General features: G+C 39.7%; 1 protein-coding gene across 1 annotated transcript in view; it reads left to right on the plus strand.

Annotated features, from left to right (window-relative positions):
- Positions 1–15,278, plus strand: part of MAOB (monoamine oxidase B) — a 116,041-nt gene that overhangs the window by 85,198 nt on the left and 15,565 nt on the right. Inside the window, exons 4-8 of the mRNA XM_045288277.1 lie at positions 2,101–2,205; positions 2,971–3,062; positions 7,762–7,903; positions 10,788–10,937; positions 12,761–12,924. Of these exons, the coding sequence (XP_045144212.1) occupies positions 2,101–2,205; positions 2,971–3,062; positions 7,762–7,903; positions 10,788–10,937; positions 12,761–12,924 (653 nt within the window). The remainder of the gene's footprint in view (positions 1–2,100; positions 2,206–2,970; positions 3,063–7,761; positions 7,904–10,787; positions 10,938–12,760; positions 12,925–15,278) is intronic.

Below are 15,278 nucleotides of genomic sequence, written 5' to 3' on the forward strand. Positions count from 1 at the left end.
GAACTTAAACATGTCCTAAGGAGATGCTTGTACTTGGCTCATCTTTCTGCTTTGATCTGATTTCTGGAAACTCCCATGTTGACCTAAATAGCACATCTGACACCTTGGGAACGCCTGCTGGACCCTGTCTGCGGCTCTGCCTATAGATGGTTGCATTCCAGTGGGGGACTCATTGAACTGCTCATGGCAACGTCAGTAGTTTAAACAAAGATGAGAGTTGTCTGTTCCCCTAAAGATTTACAACTTCAGAAACTCAAAAGAGGAAACGCTTTATACCCTATCGGGCTGCTATGAGTCAGAATCAACTCAATGGCAGTGAGTTTGGTGGTGACTATTTTTTTCATCTCTTTAAAAATATAGATTGATACTTTTACATATCATACAATTCAATGGTTTAAGCATAATAAAAAGACCTGTACAATCATCACCACAATAAATTTTAGAACATTTTCTTCATTCTTGTACTCATTCTTATTGGCTTCCCATTTCCCCAAAACTCCCCTCATTAACTCTTAGAAATTACCAATCCAGTTACTGTGTCTACAGATTTACCTATTCTGGATTTCATATAAAGAAAAACATGAAAGAAAGGGGGGAAAAGCAATAATAAAATAAAACAGAAAAACCTCAATCAAAAAGAAAGCAGAAAATAATAAAAACAAGAACAAATTTAAAATGGGTCAAGAGGGAGAGCAAATGATAATAAGGTATTAAATTTTAATTTAGCTATATCTACATTAACCTGCTTTCTAGTGGGTTAATACCACTGTCTGAAAGCAAGGCTATTCACATTCCTGGTCAATGTTCAAAGGGGATTTCCCATAGGCATAATCCAGCATCTTGCAATTCTTTTGTTAAAATTATTCCCAAGTACTTAATTTTTTCTCATATTATAAAAAAAAGATTATCTTAATTAATTTATTATTTGTTCTACTTCCTTTTTTCAGCAGCTTCATTCATAAGTAATTTACATATCATATAATTCAATAGTTCAATCCTATCACGGGGAATTGTACAATTACCCCTACACCAATTTTAGAACATTCCCCTTCCCCATGGTTAAATAGCCTTTAAGATGATTCATGAGATCACAATACATTCTAGTGCTCCCTCCCCACTCCCATCTTCATCAGTTACTTTCAAAATCTCTTTTCCCCCCCTATCTACCCGCCGCCCCTACTCCTGTATTCCCTATATCCCCTTTTGTCCCTTATTATTATGCTTCCACTCCTCCTGTGCTTCACAGGTGGGAGACAATAGAAACTCCAATCGCGCTAAGGTGGTAAGGATAAAAACATAATTGGTTTTGAATGTTTAACTTATATTGCACCAGTGGTGTGTGTTATCAGGTAAACACTAGACTGAAGGAATCAAACCCACAGACATGCTGTAGGAGAAAGATCAGGCTATCTGCTCCTCTAACCATTTAGTCTTAGAAACCATCCTATAAGGTATCAGAACTGACTCAATGGCAGTGGGTTTGTTTGTTTTGATGTGTGTAATGTTTATACCTAACCTAACTCACTGCCATCGAGTTGATTCAGACTCATGGTTTAGAACAGGCTAGGACTGCCTCTGTGAATTTCTGAGGCTGTAACCCTTTACAGGAGAAATAAGCCTCATCATTCTCCCATGGAGCATCTGGTGGTTTTGAACTGCTGACCAGATCATCCCAAAACCACTATGCCAAGTGGGCTCCCATAATGTTTATAGTTGCTTTTTTTAGACTTCAGACACACAATCTCCTGATTCTGGAATATTTGCAAGAATCACTTTAAAAAGATTTCAGTTTAGCCATTTCTTTATTGGTGTTTAAATTTTGTATAGCCAGAGTTAAAATTTTCAGACAGAAATCTCTTTATAACTATGGCTGTTATGGCACCAAACTTATTAATTTGGCAGAGAATTACTTAGTTGCTGAGAATCCATGCTAAAAATCTAAGAAAGGTGTTAAGCATATAAAGAACTAAAATACTTGAACGTCTATCACATATTGATCACTAGCATGATTTAGCTTGTAAACAGTTATCAACTAGTCAGATTGAATTATTTTTACACGGCAATGAACGTTTACTTTAAAAATGTTCTTGTATTGCACAGGGAAAATCATACCCTTTCAGGGGACCATTCCCACCTGTGTGGAATCCAATTGCCTATCTAGATCATAATAACCTATGGAGAACAATGGATGACATGGGACAAGAGGTAAAATTCCCTAAAGCTTCTTTGCCTGTCTGTGGATTTATCCAAGTTGGGTTATTTTTTTAAAAAAGAACAAAGAAGAATAGCATTGGGCCACTAGCACCTAGCACATTGTCTAACAGAACATGGCAATTCTCAGGAAGGATTTGTGAAATGAATGAATGAACTTGTTTGTTACTTATTGATGAATTTGTTTCTAACCACTAAAAGAATCAGATGTCAGATAGACTGTTTTTTGTATATAACTACTATTGATAAGAGACGATGGATTATATATCAGTCAGCCTAACTAACATGATGGCTATATATTATTTACCCCTTAGGATATAACAAAATAATACATTTGAGTGTTTGGGATTCCACCAGGTCCAAATTTTCAGCCATAAAAAAAAAACCTGCACAAAAAGTAGTGTAATCTTAAAACTCCAATTTAAACATTATGTTATCTAAATGTCTAATCCATAAAAAGAGTCAAAATAACTAATGCTATCTATAAAGCAACAATTAAGTAATCCATATTTGCACACAGTCCAATTATGAAGTTTCCTCCAATTAGTGCATAGGAAGTATTAGTATAAATTAAGTTTAGTCTAAGTGGTATAGGTCTTAATATAAACAGCTTTGATTATGCTGCAAATGTAACTATTGAAGGAATTTAGAAAGCTTACCTTTTCTTTTATAAGCTAGATTATTGAATACTATTTAAATGATTATTTAAGATAGAAAATGACATCTATTTTTCATCTCAAAAATCTCATCTGAATGTAGATTCCCAGTGAGGCTCCATGGAAGGCTCCCCTTGCAGAAGAATGGGACCACATGACAATGAAGGAACTTCTGGACAAGATCTGCTGGACTGAGTACAGCCACTCTTGTGACAATATTTCAAGTTTATTTAGCAATGTTATTTGTCTTGGCCTGGGTTCTCTAAAGAAAGCAAATTTACAGATAGAGATATAAAGATAGATGGACGCAGATAGATAAAGAACATTTTATATCAAGAAAATGGCTCACAGAGTTGTAGACATGAGCAAGTCCAATCTGAGTCTAAGAAGGTCCCAAGTCTGTGGGTCAGGTGTAAAGTGGGAGGCCTCTCCTGACTCATGTAGCTTTGAGAACTGATGAACCCTATATCCCCTACAGGCTAGTTGGTGGCAGCAGCAGCAACTGAATTCAAAGCCAGCATGCCAGACTTGTGACTAGAGAGACAATTGAGTCCAAGGTCTGCAGGTCAGATGGCAGGCTGCTCACGGCTCTGGGGATTGCTAGGCAATATGGCCGGCTGTTGGCTCAAATAAAAAAAAACAAACTGGAGGTTGATGAGCTAGATGGAGGAAACAGACAAAGCAAAAAGCAAAAAAATGTTCTATAGCATCTACTTATATATCAAAAGTATACCTCACCCTGGAGGAAGCCTCCTTTCAAATGTACCAGAGCTGTGCCATTCGAATTTTCCTGTAACCGGTTGTCTGTTCACAGCAGATCCCATTATGGAGTTGATTACAAGGTGGTTAGCATGTTCTGGTTGGTTCTGAGGATTTTATTCCACGTGTGTACTGCAAAAACTATCTCCAGAGAATTAGGATTTAATATGTAGACAGATATCATTAGGGCAGGACCCAGTTCCAATATTTTCCAGCACATTTCTTGGTGTCTGGCATGGTATTAGACACAATAACTCCTTGTACTTAAAACAAATTAAAGACCATCAGCATAGCAATCAAGTAAACTCTTTATATTTCATTGAATTCATGCCTATCCTTGTAACCCTTATCTAATGCTATTTAGGAGATCCTGGCTGGTGCAAACTTAATTCACTAGAGTGCTAACTAAAAGGTTTGGGGTTCAAATCCACCCACAAGCACCTTGGCAGAAAGGCCTGTCAATTTACTACAAAAAACCATCCATTAAAAACCCTATGAAGCACAGTTCTATTCTGACATATATGGGGTTCCCATGAGTTGAAATTTATTTGATGTAAATCAGTTTTTAAATACTATTTAACACTTTTGTGAGGATGGACTTTGTAAATGTAATTAATTTTGTAATACAAATTATGCTATTTATTTTCAAATGGTATCATTTGGATTTTTACATATAGTGAGTATATAATTGGCTAAATTTATTCATAAATTATTTAATGAAAGCTTTAAAAGAGGTCAGTCAGCTATATTATCCACACAGAGTGTTCAAGTTCCTTTAAGGTAAGACCAATTAGATTACTGAGACCTGACTTTGTTATATTAGCCCTTGACCCAGTGTGGTACTTAGTGAGCGTTATTAGTGTTGTACTTAGATTTGCCTTATGACTAAATCAATCAATCCCTGGTGGCACTGTCAGAGAAGCATTGGGCTGCTAATCACAAGATTGGTGTTCCAAACTCACCAGTCACTCCATAGGAGCACGTTGGAGGTACCTGCTCCTGTAGAAATACAAAACATCAGAAACCCTAGAGAGGGTCACTGGCAGTGGGAATCAACGCAATGGCAGTGGGTTCGGATTTGGTCTCTGAGGTTTTAGAACTATAAGAGTGGAAAGCAATTTTGTAATTTTAAAAGAAAGATATGCGTGATATCATTTCTTGGTTTGAAAGGAAGTAATCACCAGAATATCCAGATTATTCTTACCTACAGCTCAATCATAATCATTCAAAGATTAACGTTGATTATTCTTTCAATTGTAAAATGCTTTGCCAAAGCATGTATTATATTTTCAATGTGATCACAGCTATACAAATGCATTTATAAAGCTATAGACTGAGAAAAATATGCCAAAATAAATGCTTACTTTTAGAAGGCAGAAATATGGAAGATAATCATTCTGTCATCATCTTTTAACTTTCATGAGATTCCCAATATTTATATAATTTGTATATATTTTTCATGTAGAAAAATATAACATTTATCTTTTTTAAAAGTCAATAGAACAAAGAATATGAAAATCTCATTGTACTAGCTTCCTTGATCTTCCTCTCAGAAATTGGTCTTCTCTTTCTTTTCTCATTGATGCTTACAGTGTAAATTAAATAAAGGATTAGGAATAGACAGCCCATCCTGAGAGAATTCATTCTTATTTCCTGCCATTTGAAGCCAGGATTATTTCTTTCCTACTAAATTGGCAACAACAGAACTAGAATAGCAGCGATATCTCTATGTTGAATATCGACTGTCCAGTTGGACCAATGTTAAGTTTTACTCCTTATTACTCCATTTATGGTGTGTCTCCAAATTCACCTATGAAACAAAGACCCAAAGAAACAGTATATCAGTAAATAGCAAAGGATATTTTCCGTTTAAAATATTATTTTAAATGATGGTCTGGGTCTTTGAGTTAGCTCAATGCTACAAATTGCCTTCCCAAGGAAGGTATGAGTGAGACATTTCTAACCCTCGTTATCAGAAAGAATCTTACTGAAAAAAGGAATTCTAAGTCACTGAAGCACATCTATTACACCATTTTGATGGTATGAATGGTGGGTAGGGGCACCAAAGTGCTGTCAGGCTGTTGTGGCTTCTTCAGATATTTTAGAAATGAAAGCTAGTTATGAAGCTGCAAGAAAGATGTGCTAAGTAGATACATGCTCCTTTAGGGGTGTTTGTACTTCCAACCTAGTTAGAATTTTTTTTGACATATAAAAAGCATGAGTTTTAGTGTTATAATCAGACTTCAAGTTGTTCCATTTGATGAGCTATGTAGCTACATATTATTAAACTCCTGGAGCCTGGAGAAAATCAGTAACTATTTTATATAGAAGTGATGAAAATTCAATAAGATAATTACTTTAAAGACTGTGGAGTGTGAAAAGATTTCCATAAATGGAAGAGTATAATTTGTTTCACTCATCATTAGCATGGGCAAATTCTGCTTCTCATCTGACCAACTTAACAATCCTCCAAAGACACTGGTGGTTCATGGGTAGAATTCTGGCCTTCCATGTGGATTCTATTCTTGGCCGATGGACATCCTGTGTAGCCATCACTGGCCTGTCAGTGATGCTTGCATGTTACTTTGATGCTGAACAGTTTTCAGTGAAACTTCCAGACTCGCTTGAAAGCTTGATAGAAAAAAAAGAGGGGAATCTACTTCCAAAACCAGCCAGTGAAAATATTGACAATCACAATCGTTCAATCTGCAATCTGTCATGGGGAGGGCACGGGACTGGGTGGCATTTTGTTCGCACAGGAGGCAGCCATCAGTCAAGGATAAATGGAAGGCAGCAAACAACAACAACAATACTCAAACTTGAGGGGATTTTTATAACAAAAGATTTTATTAGGGACACCCCAGAGAGCAGGTTAGTGCTGTGAATTTCAGGGTGTGCTAGATAGTTTGGATTCCTTAGAATGAGATTGTCCCCTTTTTTGGTGCACTTACAAAGAGGACATACATTCTCTCCATTTACTTGCCTTTCCCCAGCCAAAACTCACCTATCGATGCTCTCTATTAGTCACTTTTCCTCCCATCATAACTTCCATAATATAGTAAAATAACTGAATAGATACCATGACTTTTCCTATATTTGATGCAACACCTAGTATCTCCTTGGCACTTTTTATATGATTTTAAAATCATTTTACCTGATATTTCTCATCAATTACTCACTAATTTAATCATTCAACAAGTAACTGTTTAATCTCTATTCTCATGGGTTTATGTCCTAGTGGGGGAAACAGCAATAAAAAATAATAAACAAACTATGAATTAAGGTAATTTCCAGATAGGAAATTGCACTCAAGAGTACCAGAGGGCTGGGAAAGTGGAAGCCAGTGATAATTTCCTTAGACAAATAATAGTGGGTCTTTTTGAAGAAACATAAAAATAAGCAGGAATAGGTACAGGATGAGAATTTGTTGTTTTTTTTTAATCTAGGCTTGAGCTTGATCACTCAGAACTTCAGAGATCAGAGTACAAGTTCTGAATCTTATTCTGGTTCCGATAGTATGCCACCGGAGGGTGTTAAGCAGGTTGAGGGAATGGTTTTATTTACATTTTAGAAAGAGAACCATGGCAGGAAGGGAGGTGAAAAACATCAAACTTCCCCTGTATGGTGAATAGATACTGGTGCAGAAGAGTGGAGGCAGGAAGGCTAATCTAGATCAAACCATTGTAATGCACCTAGAAGGAGATGATGCTGTGTTGGTGGTGATGATGGTGGGGAGATGTGGATAAAGGCGTATCTAATTCACCTCCTTGGGTTAGATGCGGGAGAGTGATGGAGAGAGAGAAAATTACAGATGATTTCTAGATGCTTGGTCTTAGATGAAGGGTGGTGCCTTTACTGACACGGAGGTTACGGTTTTGTGGAGAAAAGTAGGGCTAGCCCAGAGCACGAGCACTGAGTCAGGTATTATGGTTAAAGGAGAAATAAATAAATTATATTACCAAAGTCTCTGATATTTACAGTTTGGGGTTCTCACTACAATTTTATGGGACCGGAAGCATTGTATTAAAGGTAGCTATGTAAATTTCCTACTTGAATACTTGCTAGAAAATTAAGAAGATGGTAGCCACTAAGTGTTCTGTGTTTGCCAATTTTGTCCTCATTTCTTTCTGAGCAGATCTTCAAAGCAGCTTGCCACTCTCTTTGTGAACCTCTGCGTCACTGCAGAGACCCATGAAGTGTCTGCGCTCTGGTTCCTGTGGTACGTGAAACAGTGTGGGGGCACAACCAGGATCGTCTCAACAACCAACGGAGGACAGGTACACAACCATCTTCCCACCATTCCAACAGAAAATCAGCCACTGTCCCAAAGGAAGATGGACAGCCTTTGTGGTCAGCCTTCTTTTGTGAGCTAATGAAAGAAGAGGCAGATGACTTGTATACCGTTGTCATGGCTGCACAAGGCAGCTTTCATGAGGCACACCCAATGTGAGAGCCCACTAGCCAATGGACTTTGGAAATTAGGCTTACCTCGTTATGTGCGTTTGCAGCTTTCTGTTTGGATATTATCTTTGTTAAATCGAGTTGCTATACCACAGGTGAGTGGCTTTCACAAACAGAATTTTATTTTCTCACATTTTATGAGCTTAGAAATCTAAGTTAGGGTACTAGCTCCAGAGAAAAGCTTTCTATCTGTCAGCATTGCAATACAGTCCTTATCTCGTCACCTACTGCCACTTGGTTCCTCAGAGATCTTCTTGTATCTTGACATCGGTTTTATCCATCTGGCTTGTTTGTTTAATTTTTTTAATAGCTCAAAAGTGATAGACTCAAAATACACCCTACATGATCATATCTCACTAACATGACTAAGACAACCCAGTCCCAAATGGGATTATAACCTCAGGCACATGTAATTTGGGGGGACACAATGTACTCCGTGGCAGATGTCCATTTGATTATTAGCTGGTAATTCTGTAGGACACTATCTGAAGAATATAACTTGAGCAGTTCTTTGAAGCTTAAAAACGTTCAAAAAGGAATATCAGAAATGCATTTTCATAAATAAAACCCTCCTAATATATTAAGGGTTCATGAGGTGGGGAGGGAGGAAATAAAGAGGAATTGATATCCAAGGGCTCAAGAAGAAATATAACGTTTTGAAATAGTTGATGGCAATATCTGTACATATCCGCTTAATATAATGGATGGCTGGACCTATATGTAAGAGCCCTCAACTAAATGATTATTTAAAAAAAAAACACAATTTGTTGAAAAAAAATCTCTGTAAAGAAATGCAAAAAAAAAAGGAAATACATTTTCAAATAAAAAACACAACCACATGTTTTCAATGAGATTTATTGACACAGTGGCAGCAGCTATATGCTGCAGCACAGGAACCATTGTGAGGATGGCGCAGGACCAGGGAGTATTTCATTTCGTTGTGCATAGTGTTGCTATGGGTAGAATCCATCTTGATGGCAGCTAACAACAACTACTCCTACTCCTCCTGTAAAGAGTTGCCACAGCGCCAATTCTACTCTATCTGATAGTGTCTCAATATGAGTCAGAACCAATACAATGGCAGTGGGTGAGTCAGTTCAACTCTGGTTGCACAATGACGCAGAGGACATTTGAAAACTTTAGCAGGGCTCCAGACTGATGAGTGCAGTAATTGGCATGACTGTGTGGCTTCAGAAGCAGCAAGTACCTGATGCAGTAGGAGAAGAGCAACTGCCAGCAGGGATTAGACTGGCTGGGTGGGGCAATGAAGTTCTGAGCCTGGATAACCAGAAAGATGAACACAGGTTTAAGTGAGCTCAAGCAGGCAGTTGCCCAACATTAGGTAGAGCTTTATCAAGCCCAGCAGCCCAATAAGAAGGATGCAGGCAGGACACACAACAGGGGTGGTAACCAGACAAATGGAGACTTGGGTATTAGGCTAGAGAGGTCGAATTGAGGTAGGAACCTGGGAATTTGTAAGAGCACAGCTTGGACATTGAGTGGTAGAAAGCCTGTAACTTCCTTAAAAATAGCAATCACTCGTTAGAAAATGTTATGGCTTAACTTGTGTTCTTCAAAAATGCGTTATTAAATCCTAACCTCTATGCCTGTGACCATAATCCCATTTAGGAGTGGGTTATCTCTGTTATGTTAATCAGGCCGGATTTGTACAGGACATCCTGTACTTGAGTCACTTTCTTACAAAGTATAAAAGAACAAGTTTATGAAAGCAGGTATAGGAGAAGATTGATGGCAAACTACACGGAGATTTCCAAGGAACAAGGAAACAAGCTAAAGAGACAAGGACTGTCCTCACAGATCAACTGCCTTCCCCTAGAGCTGAGGGTGGGGAAACTTTTATTCTGCCAAAGGCCATTTGGATATTTCTAAGGTCGTTCACAGGCCGTAAACAATTATCAACTTAAAATTACCCTGTTATATTGAGTCAAACATTTAATTAACTCAATCCCAATGCGATGGCTAGGGAGTCCTGGTGTCATAGAAACTATGGATTGGGCTGCTAGCTACAAGGTCAGCAGTTTGAAACCCCAGTCATTCTGCTAGAGAAAGACGCGGCTTTCTACATCTGTGAAGAGTTAGTCTCAGAAACTCACAGAGGCAGTTCTATCCTGCCCTAGAGGGTTCCTATGAATTGACGTCGACTCACTGGCAGGGAGTTTGGTTCGGTTTTGGAATGTCATGGCTAGAATTATTTTTTCTTTGGTAAGGTATATTATGTTAGCTAGTATTAATGATTTTGCCAGCCATATACCATATACATTCGTGTATAAGCCGAGTTTGTCAGCACATTTTTAATGCAGTTTTTGTGGTAAAATTAGGTGCATCAGCTGACATTCGGGTCGGCTTATCCTCAAGTATATACGGTACGTATGACTTGTGGGCCAAAAGTTCTCCACCCCTGCCTTAGAGCCAGCTCTCTGAATTCAGAGTTCTAATTCAAACTGTGAGAAAACTAATTTATAATTCTTGAAATCATTCACTTGCAGTATTTCTGTTATAGCAATATTAGATACTTAAGACAGAAAATAAGTCAAGGGAAGATACTATTCACGCAAAAAAATGAAATTTTGCATCACAGAGTAAAGGTATATGAGAGAAACGAGCAATTTAATAAACCATGTCCACTCCTATGCTTTGTAACCCATTTCTCAAATTTTTCATTTTCTTTTTTATTTGCAGGAGAGGAAATTTGTAGGTGGATCTGGCCAAGTGAGTGAGCGGATTATGGATATTCTCGGAGACCGAGTCAAACTGGAGAGGCCTGTGACCTATATTGACCAGACCGGAGAAAATGTCGTTGTGGAGACCCTAAACCATGAGGTGTATGAGGTAACTCAGATCCTGGTAGTAGAGAGATGAGGCCAGAATCCCTAAAACTGTTTTAGGACTGCCATCTCCACACCCTCTATGGCTTAAAACAACACACATGTATTCTTTTCTAGTTCTGGAAGGTAGAAGTCCAAACTCATGGGCTATGCTCTTTCGGTACACTCTAAGGGAAAAGCCTCCCTTGCCTCTTCGAGCTTTGGGTTCCTAACAATCCTTGGTGTGTCTTGGAGCGTAGCTGCATAAACCCAATCTCGCCTCTTCTTCAAAGCCTTCTTCTCTGTGTAGCTGTTACTCTTTCCCTGTGCTTATATTGATTGCTGTTTGGTGCTCTCAAGTCGGTCTTCCACTTTCATGTCATAGATGACGCCATGTGACAGAGTCGAACTGTCCCATAGGGTTTCCTAGGCTGAAATCTGTCGAGAAGCAGATCCTCCGATCTGTCTCCTGCAGTCTCGGGGGTGCTCCAGTGGCTGTCCACTTAGCTGCTGTGCTGTCACTGTTCCCTATTTTACGGTGAGACACCGCCCCAACCCATACCAGTATGACGTCATGGTCACTTCACTGATATCAACTTTAAAAACGCTATTTGAAAGCAAGGTTCCAGTCCTGGGTACTAGGGTTAGGACTTCAGCATTTCTTCTTCTTTTTTTTTTTAGGTGATGCAATTAATCTCATAATAATAACCAAATCTTTCATTTAACTGCAAATACCCTAGAATTCATAGACAGTCCCTTCCAAATGTGAAACAAAACAAAATCTACCTAAAGAAAGGAAAAGTTGAGTCAGAATATGTAGGAAAGGAATTTACAAAAAACATATATTATCAACCAATTCCCTTGGCCTGGTATGTAGTTATAAAAGAAACTAAAGCATTTTTGATAAACAGATTGCATCCTAGGTGCCCATCACTCCAGGAATTAGGAGCACAGCTGTGAACAAAACAGACAAAAATCTTCGTCCTCATATAACATATTTTAATTAAGGAGAAAGCCCACAATCAAATGAACAATTAAAATATCAAGTATATCAGATAGTAGTAATAAAATTAAAAAGCAATCACCTGGTCATTGAGTCAATTCAGACTTACAGCTACCCTATCAGATCAAGTATAACTGCTCCATGGCATTTCCAAGGCTGTAATGTTTCTAGAAGCAGCCTGCCTGCCACAGCTTTCTCCTAAGGAGTGGCTGGTAGGTTTGAACTGCCAGCCTTTAACAGCTGATTGCTGGAGCCCCGCATCATCAGGATGCCTCCAGATAGGAAAAAGTAATGGAAATAGTAAAGCAGGTCAGGGGGAGACAATGTGCAAGAAGGTCGGGTGAAAGCTTGGTCATGCAATTTTAAATATGGTTGTCAGAGAAGGTCACTCTGAGAAGGTACCATTTGATCACAGAACTAGAAGAGGTAAATGATCCAACCCTGTGGCTGTCTGAGCGGAAGTGGTCTAGGCAGGTAGTGCGGCCAGTGCAAAACCCCACAGGTGGGGATGCTTGGCATGAGAAAGTGGCTGCACGGTGGTCAAAATAACAGAAACAAGGAGAGTGTAAGAAAGAGTATCAGGAGATGTGATAACTGTTTATTTCATGACCTTGAAGAAACATATAGGACTTTGAGGAACTTGGCTTTGACTCCAGGCACGATGGGAAGTCATTGAAAATTGGAACAAGAGGTCTAATTGAGGTTTTAATTGACTCCCTCCCACTTCTATGTTAAGAAACAGCTGAAGAGGAGGCACAAGGGTAGAAGTTGAGACAATCACTGGGAGGGGGAAAAAGCAAGACAAAACAACCAACCAACAATGCTTTACTACATTTGTTTTGTAGGCGAAATATGTAATTAGTGCTGTTCCTCCTACTCTGGGCATGAAGATTCATTTCAATCCTCCTCTGCCAATGCTGAGAAACCAGTTTATCACGCGTGTGCCTTTGGGTTCAGTCATCAAGTGTATGGTTTATTACAAAGAGCCCTTCTGGAGGAAAAAGGGTGAGTACTTCCCTGAAGTGTCCTGAGGGTGGACCACCCAAAGGGAACAGAGACTCTGAGATCTAGGCCCAACCTCCAGCCACTAGAAGTGGCATGGCCGGGCCAGTTCATGGTCTGAAGGAGCCCTGAGATGGGGCACTTGGGTACCTGCTGCCAGCAGAACCTCACTTCAGCTAATTGGAACTGAAACAGCCTTTATACTTCCTCAATGTCACCCCCTTCCCCTCCACCAGTATGGAAACCGGTGAGTGCAGCTGCAGTTTAAGGTCAATGACAGAGGTTAGGCCTCCCCATTGTAGCCTGAGAAGAAGGATTTTTTTTCATCTCATTGGGACAGAGGGGGACAGTCAGAAATGTTTGGGCAAGGAGGTAGTTGGGGGACTTAGCGGGCAGCAGGACTTAGTCACCTAAGTCCTTCTGCCCGCAGTCAGGGAGTCCTCTCCCTGCCCCTGCAAAGCCAGAAAACAGCTATCTTCCAGGGCCAACCTGGCTTCCTACACCGGATCTCTGCCAGCCCAGCTGATTCCGACACAATCAGTGTACACTTGCCCTTTTTGCTCATCACATCCTGTCCTTTTTGTCCCCCCTTCTCTTTCTTCCCTTTGTATGCCAAATCATTCCTTAACCCTTTCTCATACATGATTAAATCTTCTTGAGTTCTTAGGCTTCAATCATTGTTTTCCCCCCGTACTTCAGGTTTCTCAACTTTTTCCTTGCCCCAGCACACTTGAGGGGCATAAAAGCTCATGTCAATTCAGTTTCTGACTTTGACATTGAGGCTCCTGGACACACAATGATACAAAGATGTAAAAAGAGAGAAGGAATCAAACTGACGCAAACTCACTGCCATCAAGTGGATGTCAACTCATCTTGACCCTATAGGACAAGGTAGAACTGTCCCTATGAGTTTCTGAGACTGCAACTTTTTACAAGAGTAGAGAGATCCTACTTCCCCTCTCGGAAAGACTGGTGGTTTGGGACAGCTGACTGACTGTGGATCACAGCTCAATGTCTATCCACTATGCCAGCAGAGTCTCTAGAAGGAATCAAGTTCAGTTGAAAACGACTTACACGGGAGTCTGATCCCCCATGTGCACATATTGGGAAACACAGACCCTCCAGAGTTGTTTCTCTGTTTTTTCTTCCCCGTGTCAAAATATTCTTTTCGGATTTCCTTTACAACATTTATTCCAGAATCATTGACCATAACCTTGTTCAAGTTGAATTTGTAAGTAAATAATCGAGTAGGAGGACAGGTCGCCATCATAGGGTATTATTATAAGATTTCAATGGCTGCCGTGAACTCTCCTCACTACTCTGCCAAAGACCTCGCCAGGGTTGGAGTCACTCATTTCAGCAACTCATGGTGTCATGGCCCCGTGCACCTTATCATGTAAAGGACAATACAACATTCCGAGTAATATTTCCTTCAGGTTTCCTCATAGAATAATATGTGGGAGAGTTATACATTGCTTAAGTGTAATAAAAATAATCAATTTCTGCAGACACACCACCCAGAAGCCATGTTGGCTCCCCGCTCTCACTGTGTCACCTGGTATGGCCCCCACACCCTACATCCCCCTTGTGATGTCACTGTGCTCTGTCACATTCTTGTGTTGGAATCTTGTCTGTTCGGTTCAGGATAAAAGTGAGAAGTACTCTTTTTTTTGAGGCTGAACTGAAATTGTTGCTCAAGCTACTACTGAGGAGCAAAAGGGTAAGCCTACATGAAAACATGAACTTGTAGAGAGCTGTAACTCATAGTAATAAACTGTCATCGCCTCACAGTGAGCTTCAGTCATTCATGTACTTACATAGATGAATGAGGTGATATTTTTTTGTGAGATCAGCCTCCCTCTGACTCCTGTGCCAGGAGGGGGTGATGCAGGAAGTCTTTTCTGCACACATATGGCTTCCAGTTTCTGACATAGGCAGATGACAAAGAGGTTTTAAGCCTCAGATTGTACGGGAAAGAGAAAAGGAATATTATTTAGCCCCATCTAGTCTGACCATCTTAGTGACAGGTTTTGAAGCAGCAACCTGGAGGGGTTCACGTGTTAACTTGGGTGAATGGGAAGATAGCAATCCACAAGAGGTAGAAGAGAAATCAATGGAATAGGTAAACTATTGGAGATGGGGATTGATAAGTAGCTTAAATTGTTGCTTACAATTCACAATAACTCAATAACAATTGTTTTAAAAAATTAGAGGATGTACACTGGTACAGATAGGACTGGAAATACAGGGAATCCAGGGCGGATGAGCCCTATGGGACCAGTGGTGTGAGTGGTGAAACAGGGAGGGTAGAGGGAGAGTGGGTAGGAAAGAGGGAACCTATTACAAGAAACTATATGTGAC

The sequence above is a fragment of the Echinops telfairi genome, unplaced genomic scaffold (genome assembly GCF_000313985.2).
Source record: "Echinops telfairi isolate 266 unplaced genomic scaffold, ASM31398v2 ScPeMD7_19;HRSCAF=73, whole genome shotgun sequence".
Classification (NCBI taxonomy): Eukaryota; Metazoa; Chordata; class Mammalia; order Afrosoricida; family Tenrecidae; genus Echinops; species Echinops telfairi.